The sequence below is a fragment of the Pseudopodoces humilis genome, chromosome 6 (genome assembly GCF_049639895.1).
Source record: "Pseudopodoces humilis isolate 2021_Gansu_Grassland_sample_001 chromosome 6, ASM4963989v1, whole genome shotgun sequence".
NCBI lineage: Eukaryota > Metazoa > Chordata > Aves > Passeriformes > Paridae > Pseudopodoces > Pseudopodoces humilis.
Genome location: NC_142205.1, coordinates 39,655,991 through 39,675,301, shown reverse-complemented (window position 1 = coordinate 39,675,301; position 19,311 = coordinate 39,655,991). Strand labels below are relative to the sequence as shown.

The 19,311-nt window shown below is 35.4% G+C and overlaps 1 protein-coding gene across 6 annotated transcripts in view; it reads right to left on the bottom strand.

Moving 5' to 3' along the window:
- Positions 1-19,311, bottom strand: part of FSTL5 (follistatin like 5) — a 381,034-nt gene that overhangs the window by 44,282 nt on the left and 317,441 nt on the right. For 5 of the 6 annotated variants that reach the window (XM_088056863.1, XM_005517596.3, XM_088056864.1 and 2 more), the window contains 3 exons: positions 17,415-17,576; positions 15,386-15,520; positions 2,068-2,094 (listed from right to left, as the gene is read on the bottom strand). In XM_088056863.1, coding sequence (XP_087912989.1) covers positions 2,068-2,094; positions 15,386-15,520; positions 17,415-17,576 — 324 coding nt within the window. The remainder of the gene's footprint in view (positions 1-2,067; positions 2,095-15,385; positions 15,521-17,414; positions 17,577-19,311) is intronic. The other variant, XM_014259202.2, reaches the window with a different exon arrangement.

Below are 19,311 nucleotides of genomic sequence, written 5' to 3'. Positions count from 1 at the left end.
AGATACCTGCAAAAAAATCTAATTGCATAAATATATAATCACCTCGGCTCCTACTTTTTCAGAACTACAGGAACTATTCATTTGAAGAATTAATTTTGCAGCTCTCCCCCCCACTAATTACAATCCTGCACATTTTTAATGCAATGCCAGAAGCAATAGATAAATAGATTTGCTTTATTTAGTTTAAGCGGATACTTTAAACTGGCTAACAATGATTTTTTTTAAAATGGTGGTGGTTGGGGTTCTTTTCCATATATATGAATATATTTATAATTATATATATATTGTATTATTATTTTAATACACATGCACCTTCAGAATCCTTTCAGATTTTCTGAAGCAATTGTCTGTGATAAAGGTTTTGTGCATTTGATACAGAAATATCTTAGGCACTAAGGCCTATATATGATTTCATGATCTTGATTGTCCTACTAATCACCCATCCCTCTCTTCCTACCTGTTAACACTTTCATAACAGAAAATGGCAGAGTATGCATGGCCCAGAGAAGTTGGTGGTGTTTATTGTCATCTTCAGGGTATTGCTGTCTTGTAAAATATTTCCAGTGTTTAATTAGTAACAATATTTGTTGGAAACACAAGGATTGGCCAATGAGAAATGCAGGAGAGATTGAGAAGATCTACCCTAGGAGACACAAAATCTGCTACTATAAATTGCTTTTCGTTTGGTTTCACATTTGTCACACAGAAATTTGAATGCCTTTACCATAAGCACTATTACTTTTAACTGGTCTTTTTTGTCACAGCATTTACATTTTCCAAGGTGCATTCTAATGACTAAAAGCAACAAACTGACTTGAAAAGACAATCATCTATAAATCAAGGGGATACTAATCATGTTTTCAGTTTTGAGATAAACCATATTTGATACTTTTCCAACAAGAGGTGAGAACAGCACACTTTAGAGAATTTGGTACAATCTTGTTGCATATCAGTTTAATTATTAACAGTGGAATTTTATGAAACTCTAAACACATCATTTGTACTCCGCAAAGCCAATAGAGCAGGAGGATCACAGCTGAGCTCCACTACAATCACAGAGATGAGTGTTTGTACCACCTGAAAAACTGGTAAAACAGGAATGAAAAAATAAAACTAGTTCCTATTTATAAATACACTGAGAATGCCAAAGGTTGCTATACACAGGCAAATGAAATATCAGATTTTTAAATCTTTAAATTAATTAAAAACAAAATTTTAAAAAGTCTAAAGAAATACCATTTCTAGCATAAATTCACAGCAAAGCCTGATCCACTTCTTATCTTCTATTATCAATCTTACAATGGAAATAATTGAAACAATTTCATACTCCTGAAATATATTAATTCCTAAATTGCAACTTTAGATGAAGAACAGGCTACTTAGACCAACAGAATGAGAATTCATGATTATGATATTTTTCTGGAATATGAGGATATATTTTGAGATTATGTCATATATATGAAAATTAATACCTATCTTTTGCTTTTAAAAAAAAATTTCCATGTTTTTTATGTTAATAGCACCTGATTGTGTCTTTATATTTATCCTTTAGTTCATCACAAACATCCATTCCCTGCCCCAACATTTATTTACAAACCTTTCCTGAGTATAAAAATAAAATGCTTGGTTTCATTAAGCAACAAGGGGTGTCTCAATTTTAAACTGTTTATAATTTTGTCAGATAAGAGAGATTCATACAAGAAAATCAATCTCAATAGCATATAGGCTGACTGGTTAGAAGTTCCAACAAGACAACAATCAAAAGTTACACGTCTACATTTTAAATCTGGGCTTCTTGTTGTATATCTTTGAACAACTGTCTGAAAATTGTGAACAACTTATTTCCTTCTCTCTCCCAAAAAGGAAAAGCAGTTAACAAAAGTATGAGCATTTATAAGATTAATTTCCACTTAATTTTTTTTAAGTCAAATTCCTCAGTGTTTCAAGGTGGTAGGTAATTACTGCAACTGTAGAGCATGAACACAGATACACACACACAAAAGAAACAACAGATGAGCATTTCATCATACTACAGAAAATACAAACAAAAGTAATCTCCATTAGTACCTTGCTCTCTCCACAATATGTTTGCAACTGCAGCATGTAAGAGAAAGAAAGAACAGAAAATACCAATGAACAGGGGAAAACAAGAAATGATACATAAATTATGAAATAATTATGATGCTTTAATGTCTGATTCACTAAAATACTCCTACAGGTAAACCAATGGAAACAGTAAATTAAAAATAGTTCTTCGTCTCACGTGACAAAATTGCGATTAGCCATAGTAGTTATTTGGGATAGGGTAACCCCCATCACTCACACTAAATCCCTAACTCCATTAGCCATTATCAAGTGTTTTTTATAATCCATTACAAAAAGCATGTGCAGTTTTCATGCACATAAATGATACATATTAATGAGAGGTGATGCATTTTTCATTATTTCCTTTAAACCCTGGACTTTGAAGAGATTGATTTCAGAATATAGCTATGAGAGAGATATGCAAAATTAAAACATACACAAGATATTTTTCTGTATGTCTGTAGGGCAGCCATGCTATCAAAATTGTCATGTTGTATAATGTTCATCATTCTATTTGGATGACCAAAACCGGATGTGTAAGATGGCATGGTAACCAACTAAATGTTTACATTGATTTTTTTCCGTGAAAACATAAATTTTATTTGGCCATCTTGTTTACAATTGGATTTTAGACCTTTGAGACTAAATTAAATTATATTATCCTAATATTGCTCTTTCTGTCTGTGGAGGAATAAAAAAGAAAGCAAATTTAGTCTGGCAAATTTTAAGCATTTAGAACTCCGCATGCAACAGAATAAAATTTTTAAAACACCATCACTAAAAACCAACTCATACTGCAAAGTAATGAACTTAAGAAATTTTAAAAATTAAAAAAAAAAAAATAAAAGGAAAGGAACACAACACAGAAAGTACATATGTCACCCACACACATAATGAAATTATGAGGTTCATTGAAACACAGTGTTACAAAAGCTAAAAACAGTATGCTTTAAAAAAAAGTTTGGAGAAAGCAATGGAAAACATCATATTAAAAATTATGTTGGTACACAGAAGCTCCTCAACTGTTGACAGCTGAAAGTTGAGAGTGAAAACAGGAACTGAATCCTGAGTTCTGAATTCAGAAAAGGCCTGGATACTAAGATTTTCCCAAAATATCATTTGTACTTCAGCAGAGAGGAGAGGGGGAAAAAACAGCTCTGGGATATGATGCAGGCCTTTGAGTCTGGTAATGCAGCCAGTTTTGGATTCACCCTCCTGTCTGTCCATCCAGCCTGAACTTCACGGTTTTGTCTTTGGCAGTGTCCAAAAGATTTCTAAGGACATTTGAAACAACATCCCCTACATCCACCCTGCCATTCACCTAACTGCAGGAGACTGTCAGGCTGACCAGGAATTCTTTCCTCTGTAAATCCATGATGACTGCTCCTAAATCCCTTCTAGTTCTGGGAATGGCTTCCAGGGTGAAATGCTCCATCTCTATTCCAGAAACCAATGTGAGGCTGATGTACCTATGGAGTCTTGGATTCCCTGTCTCGCCCTTGGAAAGTGGTGCTGGCTCCCTTACAGACTGCAGGAACCTCCTTGATCACCATGATCCTTCATAGATTGTCAAGAGCTGCTGCCTCACAATGCCGTGGGCCAGTTTGCCCAGTGCTTGTAGGTGCATCCTATTGAGACCCTTTCACCTTTGAAAGTCCACGTCATTTAAATGGTCTCAGTCAGATCCTATATACCATGGATAAAGAAAGCTTCCTTGCCAGAGGATGACTCCCTTCCCTAATTTTCCCACTGGTGTCATGTTCCTAGGAATGCTTTTGCCAGGAAAGACTGATGTGAAGAAACCTCCAGTACAACCTGGCCTCTTCCATATCCTTTGCCACCAGGTCCCCATCACCCTTAACCTTCTTTTTCATGCTGATGTCTCTGTAGCAGCCCATCTTTTTCCCTTTATGTCATTCACCAAACTCAGCTCCAAATGGGCTCTGGAACTTTAAAATGTATCCCTACATGCCCAGACAGTGGCACCAGATGCAGATCACAATTCTGTATTTGCTTATGTTATCTTACACAGTCTTTCTTATGTTATAAAGCAAATTAATTTCCCCAGGGCAATATGGAGGATTTCCTTTAAAATTACTTTTCTCTTCACATTGTGAGGAAATAACCATGTAATACATGGCACTTGAGGTCCCATAAATTCAGCCATAATAGTCTACAGTTTATCAGTGTTTTTCTAGGGGTGACATAGGAATGAAAATAAAAAGTAATTACAAATCTGCAACTGTGTGGAATCATACAGGATCAAACAAAATGATTTAAGATGCTAAGTTCAGAACACAATAATTTGTGTTAATGCAAAATGATGTGTATGAGTCTGAGCTTAGCTCAAAAAAAATGGCAGGATAATAAAAGCGCTTTAAAAGCCTCACATAATTTTAAAATAAGCAAATCAGCTAGAAGTAAACTGAGATATAATTTAAGAATGCAATATAATATAAACAACAGCCTCCATCTTCCCCAACAGATCAAGAAACCCCACTTATTTTTTTAATCAGACCTATAAGCTGTGTTCAGGAAAGATGTCAAGTCTTGAGATAAAGAGTTCAATGCTGGAACAAGTAAAGCATGTATAGCTATAAAGTATGCTATGGAACATATTGTTTGTCTTCCTTTTTGGTTAAGCAAAAATTAACATTTTCAGCCACACTTTATACTAAATTCCCAAACAGTTACCTTCACAGTATAAGAATACAGAGTTATTGATAGATCTCAGCAAAATGTTCTGGTTTCAAGACAGAATACCTCTTCTCTTTTGCCCTGATTCCACAGAGCTATAAAATAGTACTGGGAGATGTACTGGGAGCCTTGCAGAAGACATTGTATTGCAGAAGTTGGTGCCCTTGGGTGGGCTGAGTCTGCTGCATGGGGCCCTGTCACAGGGAAGTGACCTTGTCCCTGCATGTCACACGGGTACCTGCTGCAAGGGGAGGTGCTGGAATGCCATACAAACCTGTGCTGCACGCTCCTGGGTCTTTCCACAAACACAACATCGCAACCTGCCGGAAGATACACGGCTTTCTTTGTTACACCAGATAAAACCAGCACAGCGGGGGAGGGAGCGGGAACCTCTCCACCGACAGGATCTGTGCAGCTTGCTGTGGGAACATCCATCCACAATTAATCCCATGCTGAATAAACCCGCGATGCCCAGCATGTGAAGGGTTGCAAGATCTACTCACTGTCTATATTCCTCTTTTTATTGTAGCTTATTAAAATAGCTATTTTATTACACCATTTGTTTTTGGGCCTTTTATATTATCATCAAAAAGAAGTCTGTATTGCTCCTCCCTCTCCCTCATCCCCCAGCAGTGCAAAAGAAGGGAGAAACCAAGTTTTTCTGAAAGAGGTTTTCTTTCTTTTTCTTTTTTTTTTTTTAAGCACACTTACAGCTCCATAGAAATCACTCTTCATGGTCCTTACACGGCTATTCTATGGTTTTCTGTACAGCCCCAGCCTTTGATTAGGAGCAGCTAACATAACATCTGAATGCCTGCTCTGCATCTTTGTTATACATTGTGTTGGTTGCACATATTTCACTAAACTCTGCCCTTGGTAATTCATGAAATTCTGCAGCAGACTAATAGCAGTGTAAATTCTTATCCACTTAGGATGGAAACAACAACTGCAAAAATCCATGGTATTTCTCATACTAAATGAATGAAGGAACTGCAATATCAATTTCCAAATAAATTCTGCATCCTTCTCTTTCTTATTGGATTGGTAAAAAATGTCATTGCATTCACTTTTCTGTTCCAATAGACAATTTCAAAGATTTCAACTATGTCAATTAGTATTCTTCCTCCCTACTTTTCTTTTCTTGAAACATTCAATGCATTTTGGAAATAAAGTGCGTGTGTGTGTGTGTGTGTGTGTGTGTGTGAAATTGACATTGAGTGGGTTTGAAGACTAAATATAGCTCTTCTATTTCCCTTTGGCATTATAATTAACTGTCCAAATTTTCAGCAATCAGCACGCAATAGTATATATCCAGACATACTCAAACAAAATGGATATTAATTAAAACCTTAATATCTGAAAAATTTCCTTGTTTTCTGCATAAGACAAAAATGCAGTTTAAGATGGCTTAAAAAAAAGAGGAAACAATCAAAAATACACTTTTCTGCCTTATATAATATGAGAAATAAAATGTGGGGGGAAAACTGCAAATAATGTTTGTTCATAGAACCACTGTGGTTAATTCCAAGTTTTGTCTCGTCAAAAGACAAGCTTTCTATTAAATATTTTGTAATTATTTTATCCAAATATCTATCAGAAATTAACAGCTGATTAAAAAATCAATGGTTTCATATCAGCTGATTGTTCTAAGCTTTGCACCATCAGATAGGAAGCCACTGTCATTTTCAGTGCTTTCAATTCCATGATGGCAAGAGGTCACAAGTAGATGTAATAGAAAATAGGACAATGAGGAAAATGCAATAAAGTCATATGAAAAAAATGTGTAGTTCAACATTATTTTTCAGAATTGTCCTATCATAATCTGCTGTACTTTCAATTGCATTAAAGAAGTAATTTCAAGATATTTAAAGGGATGTTGTTGCCTTAATTCATTCATAGCCACCACCACTGTCAACAGTTTTGATTAATCCTAAACACAGGATAAAGACAGTGTATATGTTACTTAGTCTCTTTTCTCACATCTCTAATGTATAAATAACTGCTCTTATGTTACATGGTAAATCTATAACATAATTACTATCTTTTTGCTGAACCACGTAAGTTTTTACTTATTATTTGTATATTAAAAATAAAATTGTGTTAAAAGTGAAGATGAGGTTGACATGAATTATGTTTTGCTCAGATTCCATAATCAAACAGAACGAAAATTGTTAGGAACATACCTGCTTTTATTTTCATTCTTTTTCTATAATAAATTCAGATTTGTTTGGTTTATATACAAATGTAAATATTTAAAACCTAATTTATTTGTGAAGCAAACACTTTTTTAATGTTATCTATTGCTCGCTTCAAGCATTTTTAAAATAATTTTCATTACAAATTCCATCCATTCCAGTCTGTTCTTATCTGACATGCACTTCAATTTCTTTTTAGGCTAATACAATAACCAAAGATCTGGTTTATGTATATTAGACTATTATTTATCAGTTAAAAGTCAACAGTTGACACTTTAATTTTGCTCAAATATGAACATGTTACCTTATTTTCCTACATTTTTTATAACCCTTTATAATGAATCATGCATAAGTCCCTTCCCATAGCACATTAACTCAATCCAGTGTATTCTAGCAGGAAGAAAAAATGGTTCATGAGCTGAATTACTTGGAAGTTTGAAATAAAGTCTTTGCCTACAATGCTGTCAACAAGTATAAACTTATTTAGTTCTGCCATAAAATAAAATGCCAGCATAAATTATCTCTGAGGAAATTAGGTAAATAGGTATCATTCAGTATCAGATGTGACAGGAAGATTCTATTAAAATTGCATAAAGCCTTTCAGAGAGAATTTGGGCCATAAATCACAGTCAAAAGGCTTTTAGGCTTATTCCCAGTTCTAGACAGTGGAGATGCCTTGTTGCTTGTGATAGCCATAAACCTGTCAAGTCTGTGGCATTCAGATCACATAATCTTGTTAGGTGATAAGACTATGACATTACCTAAACAAGGCAGTTAGAAATAGAGTCACTTAATGGCATGGAACTTAATGGCATATTATCCTTTTTTAATCTAGTCTTAAGATACAGTGCATGAGGTAGAGAACTTCTGTTCTGCTTTTTGTGACTAAGTGAAAGAAACCATAGAATAAATTACTTTGCTGTATATGACGATGTCATAGTGGGTGAATTCAGTAACACAAGAGCCTATGGTTGATAAACAAAATAAAAGCTACTAAATATTAGAAGTTCATCAAGTACTTTCAAATTGGTCTTGGAAATGTCTCAAAAGCTTTATTCGATGACTCTATCATGACAGTTGCTTCCCCAAGGTGCATACATATTTCTCAAAAAAAATTTAGAGAAACACCTAAGAAGTCATATTAATCAATTGCATTTTGTAACACAGTTTTTCTGGAAACAGTTAGGAGAAATTAAAATATTCTTAAAAAATGACAAATAACAAACCCACAGAACTATTTCACTTCAAAAGAAACAGCATGAGTTTTTATGTTCTGTGGCTCTAGAATAGTAGGATTATTCTAAATTGAAACAGAAAAGAAACTAAAGTACAACCATAGTACATGTCAAAGTTATAAAAAAAAAAAAAATGGATTTTTAAAGTTACTTTACTTGTAAATATTTTACTAGTAGCTAAGAAAAAAAATTTGAGTACTTGAAAATTACCCCTGAAAATATTTACTTGTCTTTGGTGATGACTATTTCCATTTTCCTGTTTTCTACACTGTTAGATTTTCTTCCTCAGGAAAAAACAAAAATCTATATTCAGTGTAATCTGATATTCCATATGGTTATAAAAATTACAGTGATACTGTAATACTGCATTATTTATGTTAAATATTCCATTAGTGGTTTAAGTCTTCCTTGCTATCTTTTTTCTAAGTTAACAAAATGGTTTATTCGGTATATTTAGCTATGTATTATGTTCCATATTCAATTAATGTTACTTTGATTAAAAATTGAAATTTGGACCAATTCCTTTGGTCCTACTACTATTTCAATGGAATCTAACTAAATAAATAAATTCCACAGATGGAAGTTGTAATTTCTTCCTTCTCTCTTTCAAATTGTTATTCTACTGCATATGAACAAAAAAGGCAGTAGCATGTTACCCACTCTACCTTTCTCAAAAATATATTGTCAAGGTACACTGCCAAATTGTCTTCATCCTATGTTTAAATTCTTCAGCTTCCAAGAAGTGTTTCAATGACAGAAAGATGATGACTTTGGTTTGCCCTATGGCTTCTAAGAGCTGGGCTGACCCAATGTGTTTGTGATTATCAAATGTAGTCATCAACAGAAATCTACAGTGGGTTTGTCCATTTGTGCGCTCATGCTTTAAAGGATGTTAAATCCAGTAGTATGGAGGAGAAACCTATCTGTTAATAAAAGATTTGTGAGTCCCTTAAAATGTACCTGCACAAGCTAGAAAGTGAAAAGCTATCTTTTATCAGCTGCTGCTGGGATGCTGGATGCTGGGATGCTGGGTGCTTTTGCTGTTTACAAAAAAGAGAAAAATTGGAGTCCTTAAGAAAAGGAGTCTTAGTTATGATGAAATGCCATTTTTCTGCTAGTAGAAGAAATTCCAGCAGTCTGGCATTCCTTTATACCACAGCAGCAACAAAAAACCCTGAAAATCATCACAGATTGTTGCTAAAGGTAGAAAAAAGCATTGTCACATCAGAGCTATTCAAGTTTTAAATTGTGCTACTATGAACCAGTTTGGGTTTTTTAATGTTCTTTTGGCAATATTCTTCTATAAATATTATTGTCCTGCATTTGTACAGGAGCAGGATAATAACTGAGACCAGAGCCTGACTGAATACCTTCTACCTTTCAAAGGACTAAAAAGAAGGCTAAATAATGTGTAGTCAAGACAAATGTTTAAAATATCCAGGTCCAAATTCAGTGCATAGAATACTTGCTAAAAGTTGTTTCAGCTGTTTAGTCTGGTGCTATTAGTTTTGAATACATTTCAGAATATGTTACAGAGTGCCATAAAGTACCGCTGTATCTGCTCCTAGTAGTTGCCCCACTTCCTGAAACTTAATAACTCATGTAGCTGTAGGCTAGTTAGAATGGGGATATGACCCAGACAAAAGAACAGACAACACTTGCACAGAATTAAATTAAGTAAGAAATCAAAAAAAGAGAATACAATTATAAGTCAGCTAATATGTTCTAACAGACACCAGGTCTTCACAGACAAACCTGATTAACTTTTTATGTAAATAGGAGTTTGGTAATGTAAAAAGTCATATATTTGTACCCCATAACTTTTCTAAACATCTGATTTGTTAACTCAGAATATTCTGATTAAATATGAGTTATCTAATATTGGTAAAACACATGTTAATTGAATTAAAAACTGACAAAATAATTAATCTGAAAATGTAGTTAAGTCATTAATAAAAGGTGAAGAAGAAAATTCTAGAGGACATCTAGAGCAACAGGTACCTTCACCACTTTCATCAATGACCTGTAAACAAATATAAAAATCATTTCCTAAGAAGTCTGTGAATTACCTGTAATGGTAAAGAACATTTTCAAACATCAATATTTGATTGAATCTGTCAAGGTCATCTCTACAACAAATTAAATTTTGTTTTATCCAAATGGTAGATGTCTTGGAAAACAAAGAACAGACTATGCCTAACTGAGACAGGTGAGAAGGAACAGGATTTGGAAAGTGAGGTCTGATAGCGTATAGGAGATAAACATATAAACAAAATTCCTCTGCTGGTATTAGTGGAAAATAGTGACAAAGGATTGGTGGGTGTAGAATAAAAAAATTACCAAATATATATTTCTCTTTCCAGAACATTAAAGAAACAGATAATACATTTGCTTCTGCAAAGAGCAGTTCTCATTTTGGAAAAAAAACAAACTGTAGCAAAACAATTAGAACTTTCAAGACAAAAAGACTGAGTACTATGGTAATTGTTTTATTATGAGAAACTTATATATTGTGTGTGTGAGAATTTGCAATCAATATTCATATATTGATAGGACAAGAATTCTTAAGAGGTCAATTTATTGGAGGGGAAAAAAAAGAGAGACTCAAAGGAGGCAAGTGAAGAAAAAACTGACTTCAAAATGGAAACTAAGCAGTATTCTGTATTAGTGAAATTGATTAATAACTAAAGCAAAATACCAAGAGAAATGAGGGATATTTTGACTCTCTGCATGTCTGGATCAGGTATATGAATCTCTGTAAGGACACACTTCAGACAAACAAAACATTAGATCTGTATTCAGGCAGAACAGAATGCAATTTAGTGTCTTGTGAAATGTAGAAGATAGAACAGAGCTACAAAAAATGGTTCCATCATGCTTAAATCTATGAATCCCTGCAATACCTGTTCTGAAAAATAGAACCTGAAAATAAAACCAGGTTTTAAACTGCTATTTGTATATGTGTACACAAATGTGATTACACCAAAGAGTCCTTCCAACACAGCGGAGCTGTCTCAGGTATTATTAGAGGATCATGACACTAGAGGAGACTCTTGTGTCTTCAATGAGATTTAGACCAGGTCATTAATCCCCAGAATGTTTTTACCAGTCACCACAGGGGTTATTCAGCTGTCTACCAGACCAGCTATCTCATTCTCAATGGCTTTAACTGCAGGCTTGAAGGAAAATAGAATTCACAGCAAAAAGAGAATTTGCAGTCTCTAGAGAATCAGAACAACACAGTTCTCACATTGAGAAGTATTTTAGATGCTACTGCTATTATCAACATCAGAGGAATTAAACAGGATCTGATAATAGAGAGCAGAAGACATTTGTCACCAGTACTTGTAAGAGACATTTATATAGGTAATATAAACTAAAACTTTCCATTACAACTTCACAAATCTAGCAAAAAGGACCCATGTGCCAGGACACAGTTGTTAAATATACAAATAAATGAAATTTCAGCTATAGAATTAGTTTATTGGTAAAAGGCACAGCTAAAGTTAAAGCATTTTTTAAAAAAAATATTTAATTTCTCTCACCTAAGACAATGTTAAAATGAAGGCATGTTTTCAGAAGTTTTATTTTTAGTGCACATTGAAAAAGGCTGTGATAAGAGGAGGTCAAACTATCCTTGAGACTATCATCCACAACTCAAAATTTTAGCTATGTGAGACAGAACAATACTTCCCTGTTCAGTATTGGTATTTACTGAACAGATCTGAATGACAAAGAATTTTCAGAGTGTTTTCCATTCACTTCCATCTAGACTACCATCCTGATGATGAGCCATTATCATCAAAGTATATTGAGTTATCTTGGTAAGTGGACTTCAAATTTCTGAAACTGGAAACTTTAAAACAAAGAAGTGCCTAGCACCCTTAATTCATATTTCACATTGTATAACTTTATTTTTCCTACTAGCATCACATTTCCCAAAATTCAGTATAGCTTTACCTTCACTTCTCTTTATAATACAGACACATGCATTATATGCATCTATAACAATCCTGTGAATTATGAAAACCTAGCAATCTGATAGCACTTTTAGACAGACAGGTGAGGTAAAGGTTTGCTTATTATTTAACAATCTACTTATCCATAATTACACTGATTTTTATTTAGTCTGAGGTACCAGAAAATATAGTATTTTCTCTTAGAAGCTGTTTAAATTACCAATTTGCAGAGAAATCAACTAGCCATGCACTAAACTGAATTTTCCATAAATGTATTGAAAGAGAGACTCCACAGGGGAAAAAAAAAATAGGTTTTGGTGTGAAGTAACATTAAACCCCAAAAGTTTTCCCATGCACACAAACAAAAGGTCAGATAAGTAAAAAAGTGAGTATTTACTTTGACTGTTAAACTTTCTAGGAAATAAAATACATGCACTGGTAATGGAATAATGTTCTGCATTTCCTATGTGGCTTTTGAAATTACTATCATGCTAAAGGCAATACTTTATATTTTAGATCTCAACTGTAAAGTTCTCACTAAATTCTCAATAGAAAATCAACTCAATGTTCAGCAATGCTTATATTTTACTTTGATTCTTACTTTATGTGACATCAGAAAGGAAAGAAGCCCAGACTAACTGAAAAGCTAGTGAGAATTTGATCTTATTTTATTCTAAATCCTATCCTAAGATTTCTAAAAGGGAGCCCTCTAATAGGAACCAACAACAAAAAAAAAAAGAAGTATGTCTGTTTTATTCTCTTAAAGGAGTATAACAGCAAAATAATTTATAAAAATGTCATCAATGACAGAAATATTTTATATCAGATCATATGGAATCACATTTACATTCACCAGAGACTATCTTTAGAATGTAACTTGTGACTTCATCAACAGGCTTGAAATAAAAGTAGCTGTAGCACTGCGCTTAATATGTGTGGGTGGGGTAAAAAATAGCCCACAATCCTATCCAAGTGTTTTTACCTATGTAATTTTATTCCCTAATAATCCCTAATTTAGTGTATGAACAGGAGTTTCGAGGAAAATATAATAACAAACAGAAAAGAGTTAATAATGAGCCCTTCCACATCTAATATCAGTTCTCCAATGCTAGCAACTCCTCCCTGTAAAGGAATTTTTTAAAACAGCAGCAGTTTATTAAACTGCATCTATAAAAATGTGTACCTGTTAAGGTAACTTGTTCATACAGCTGTGACAATGATGTTTAGAGTCAGCTCTTTCTTCATTACTATGTACCTTAGTCTTCTTGCATGTACTGAAATGGGATTCTGAGCAAATTGCAGTTTAACATGTAAGTATCTGCTACACCTAAATTTGAATGTTATAATTATTCACCTCTGGGATTTATGAGTATTTACACATGGATCAATTCCTGGGACACCATTTACAAATGCCGAGGAACATAATGGTAAAATGCTTCCCTTCAGCATACAGCACAGAACTTGCAGAGTAAATTACTTTTATAGGAAGGAAGATGACTATATCTTTTGGATGAATTGTCTTAGAAATAATTTGGTTTATATTCTGTCTTCCTTCTTTTACATCTTTCATGACACCAATGGTCATTCTAACAACTTACTGCTAGTAGATATTAAAGCATTTGTTACAAGCAGTGTTCACTGTATGGCATGTGTTTTTACAAGGTAGGAGGTAAGGTAGCAGATCTAAAATGATTACATCACATTACAAGTCCTGGAAAAAGTGTTCTGCATAGTTGTGGATATCCATACATATTCACAACAAATCAGGTCTTCAGAAGATAAAATTACTTAACTAAAACACTTGAAAATTGGATGCTTGGCTACAAATATTTTTTTGTTAAGGCCAAACAAGTTTTAACTAAACAGAACACAAACTAGACTTCGTCAGGGTCTTGAAATCTGGCAACATTCACATTTTTCACACAATGCAATAGGCAAATGGAAGTGGCCAAGCTACTTCACATTACCAGATTACTAGAAACTCTGCATGATAAAACAACTTATTTCTCCTCAGGTGTCTTCCTAGAGATGTCTGAGCAGTAATTTTCATGACACTTTAAAAAAAAAACATGTTAAGGCTTTTGAAAAATTACAGTTATAATTACTGTTACTTAAAGCAGCTAAGTAAAGATATCAACATTTAGATTATAAAATTATCCTGCATGGAAGATTTCCTCTGAAACATTTAAAGCATAGTAAGCCTATATGTCACTCAACTCAACATCCTGTGGCTTGGAAGTGTCAGGCAGAGTTGCAGTGCTACTAATTTCACCTCTGGTATCCTGCCAAGTACCTAGCACTGCTGGATAAGCTTTTAAATAAACAGGAATGTCTTCAGTTAATTCAATCACACTCACTAGTAAGACAACTATAATTTTACTGGATGTATTTCTAATAAATATGTAGAATTCATTGAAGTAAGAGATTCAAAAGAAAAAACAAACAGACAAAACCAACAAATCAAGCCAAACAAAAAATGGGTTAAATATAAACTCAGGAATGGATTTTTCTAAGCAAAGTGAGGTAAGAGAAAAAAAAGTACCAAGTTAGACAAACAGTAGGCAGAAGGTTTATAAATCCCACTACCATTTAACAGAGGATAAAGAACGCTTCTTGCTAGCAGTGATACTGATTTCTTTGGCCCATTGAACTCCCAGCATAGAATTGGATGTGTTCATTGCTCCTGAGCATTCCAGGCACAAGACAGCAGGCTGGAACTGATCTAGACCTGCTGAGCAGTAGGTGAGATCAAGTCATATGATGACTGTCATGTCATGGGGACCAATTTTGACTCTTGGTATATCCCAAGAACAGACAGGAAGAAAATGTCTTCCTCCCACACCCCATAAACCACTGGAAACCACACTAATAATTCCCATATATAGATATCCAGTTCCTTTTTCCTTTCACATTTCCTTCGTATGCAACACATCTATCATGAGGGAACTGCAAAAAATTTACCTGCAATGTAAAAAATATGTTGGTTCACAGAATGAATCAGAGAGTTCATTATACTTCTAAATTTTACTACTTAATCTGCTGAAGGGAGATTGTGCACGCTGCCTTCGGTGACTCTTGGATACCATTAATTGAACTTTATTTTTTTAAATCAGCTATCTACACAAACTCGAATTTATTTAATGTTTCATAGTTTCAATACTGATTAAATGTTTGAGTGTGGGCGATGTATTTTTATACTTCTCACAATACTTACGTGTCTTTCGAGCAGAATCTTCCACAAAGAGAGAAGAAATATCTTCATCCACCCCTGCTTCATTCTTTGCAATGCAAGTGTACGCTCCTGTATCTTCATAGCGCACATTGCTAATGTGAACCTCGCTACCATTTGCTGAAAGGAGAGGAAAAAATCAACATGCAGACACGCTAGTGCTTTCAGATTATAAATTCAGAAGGGTTTCTCTGCTTACACTAATTAAACCATTTTCATTCTGGAGTTCATAACTTGGAGGCATGCCAAATTAGTCCAAAGGTATTCAACTGGCTAGTGAATTACATGCACTATTTCATCTCACAGATATTCAGAGTGCCTCAGTTAATTCTGCACGTCAGAGCCAAATATCAGTATAAGGTTTTATACATATATTTAAATTACTATGATTTTTATTTTAATTCAGGTAAATATTAGGTTTTTATTATGTTGCATTTGGTCACTAGACACCATCATTTCCTTTAAACAAAATAACCCATGGAACATAACAGGCCAAACTTTAAAAGTAAATAAAAACTTTAATTTGTCACTCCTAACCAGAGGCGCCTAGTTAGTTTTGGTATTGTGTGACTGCAGTGTTACAACAGAGGAAACAGGTGCATTGAAATTTCTACATCAACGTAGAAGCTTAAGGAAACCTCAGGAATTGTTCATCACACTGTGTAGGAATGTTAACAAACAGTCCAGTTTGTATGGGTAAATATGTTTTAAATAATGTGATGTGAATAATGGTGTGAACAATGATTCACTGAATTTTAAGTATAGTATACTTAAAATTATACAAAAACCAGCTTTGCAGGTATTCTAAAGTATGGACTAAGAGGAGCATTGTCTTATGGTGTAGCATTTTTCTAGCTTGAAGCAAGTGCACAGATAGTTTAACTCAGAAAAATCTCTGGGAAAATGAAATGAGATTTTCAAAGTTTTATTTCAAATAATTCCATGCTAGAAATTTGAATTGAATGTATTTTGCCTAGAGAAGAACCCTTTTAATTTATTAGTCATAAATATATGGGACAGAGAGGAAAGTGAAAAAAAAATTCCTCAAATCCCTAGAGGAGAAATTAAGAGAATGTTGCTGTGGAAGAGAAGTTTATCATTTTCTACTCATAGTGGAAAGTGTTTCTGCAAGGAATTTTCACAAATATCCAGGAGAATTGTACATGAAGGAACAGGGGACTATGACACATTCAGGGGAAGTAACACTTCAGAGAAACACTTGTCATGTCTGTCCCACTGCTTCTGACAGTGCAGGCTGATTGCTGTCCTATCCTAACTACACATCCTCGTTTTTGCTGATGAGTGAGAGAAAGTTTTGAAGGGAACACTAGCAGCAGGAGATTTTTTTTCCTATGGCTGATCAAAAATTACCAGAAAGACTGAAGACACATAGAGATTTTATGCTGGACAGGTCTACTGATTTTGCTGAGCCCTGAAGATTCACAGAAATTAACTGGTGATTAAAGGTAAGACTCTCCTTTAGTTTTGGCTGGGTTTTTTTTGGTTTGGATTTTTTTGCAGGTTTTTAGGATTTTAGAGGTTAGGGGTTTTTTGAGGGGGGAGGTAGGGCTTGCATGTGTTTGTGCAATGTCTGCAGTCCCACAGAGCTCTGTTGATCCCCTTCAGAAAACAGCACATCCATTTCAGGTATTTCTCCTCCAGTCATTTCTACTATCAGGTCCCCAAATCTCATTAAGATTCTTATCAATTCTGGCTGGGACCAGGTCTTGGACTGTTGGCTTCACTCAGATACTGCACATTTTCAAACAGAGAAGAGCACATTGGAATTTACTGGTAGTCCTGCCAGTAAGTACAATCATTATTCTAACAAAGAGAAAGCAGCTTTGAAAGATATGTGTCTTGGGGAGTACCTGGAATATTTCACATCTTTTGAAATGTTTTAGTTTAGACATCAAGCCTTTGTTAAAACTGTGGAAGAAGACCAGCTAGTATGGAAATGATGCACAGATAAACCATTAGCAGTGTGTAGAGAACAATAAATACACCCCTTTACCTTGAAGAGTTAGCTGTTTGGACAACTTTGGAGTGATATCAATTCCATTCTTCAGCCAGCCAAGTTGTGGGTTGGGAATACCTTCAGCGTGGCACCGAAGGCTAGCTGTCACACCTGGCTCCCTCGCCTGGCTCTCTGGATAGACTCGGATAACTGGTGGAACTGAATACACAAAACAATTATAATTTAGTGAAGAACATCATCTTCATTTTAAGAAAAATAACTATAAGCAATTCAGAATATGCCTGCAGATATATATAACAACACACAGATGTGGTATTCATCAGATATTCGGTGACATTCAATACAGAATCGTGTCTCAGAAAATTTATGGAGCAGAAAAAAAAAATCTGTGAGAAAAACGTCTTTTCACTGCCTGTGGTATCAAAGAAAAAAGCCTCAATTCTAGGTCAATAGTTTGTAGTTGACTAATAAGATTTTTATTTTTCCTTAGGTTTCTTTAGAAAATGACTAATGTACAATTAGTGAGTCATGATCGGTTGTACAGAGCTTGTAATTGTCCTGTTTCACAAACCTTGACATTTCATCTCCACCTTTTCCCTGTTTCCAAAACCCCTATCGACAATCTGTTCTACCTGCATAAAACCTGTTTGGGTTTATACTTCTTCATACCTTTTCAGACAGGACCTTCTGTACCCATGATACTACTTTACGCCTTTACCATAAGGACACATCACTAACTTATGTTCAACTTGATTTCCCTCTGAAGTCCTTTCCTGCCAAGGCACTTTCCACTAGGTGGTCTTCAGGATATGCTGGTGCACCAGGGTTGTTTCTCTCTGGGTGCAGGACTCTTGCACTTCTTGTTGAACTTCCTAAATTCCTAAAAAACTCCCTACAAATGGCAGCATGACCCTGTAGTCTATCAGCCACTCCTCCAAGTTTGGTGCCATCTACAGAACTGTTGAGGGTAGAACTCTGCCCCATTATTCAGACCATTAATTAAGATGTTACACAAGACATGCATCCCCCTGGACAAAATGTCCACACAGCTGGATAACCATGTTACATGAAGGGTGAACAACTGGCTCATGGGTCAGGAACAGAGTTACAGTGAATGGGGTAACATCTGGCTGGGATTCAGTCAGTAGTGGGGTTCCACAGGGCTCAATCCTCAGCCCAGCTCCCTTCAACATCTTCATTAAAGATTTGGAGGCAGCACTTGGAGGAATACTAAGTAACTTTTCTGACAACACCATAACTGGGAGAAGCTGTTGAGTCCCCCAAGGACAGAGAGGTCCTGCAGAGAGACCTCAACGAATCAGAGATACGGGCAATCACCAACTGTGTAAAGTTTAACAAGGGAAAATTCCAGATTCTACTCCTGGGATGGGGTGACTCTGGTTGCATGTATAAACTGGGGAATGAGGGGCTGGAGAGCAGCACTGCAGAAAGGGACCTGGGGGTCCTGGTCAATGGCAAGTTGAACATGAGTCATTGTGCCCTGGCAGTCAGGAGGGCAAAGCGTGTCCTGGGGGCATCAGGCACAGCATGGCCAGCTGGGCAAGGGAGGGGATTGTTCTGCTCTGCTCTGCTCTGGGGTGGCCTCACCTGGAGTTCTGGGGGCAGTTTGGGGCACCACAATATAAAAATAACATTGTGCTGTTAGACAGTGTCCAAAGCAGGGCCACAAGGATCATGAAGGGTTTTGAAGCGAAGCCATATGAGGGGTGGCTGAGGTCACATGGTCTATTCAGCCTGGAGGAGACTGAGGACAGACCTCATTGGAGTCTGCAGCTTCCTCATGAAGGGAAGAGGAGGGGCAAGCACTGATCTCTTTGTGGTAATGGGATCTGAGAAAGTGGCATGAAACTGTGTCAGGGAAGGTTTAAGCTGGATATCAGGAAAAAGATCTTCAACCAGAGGGTGTTTGGGC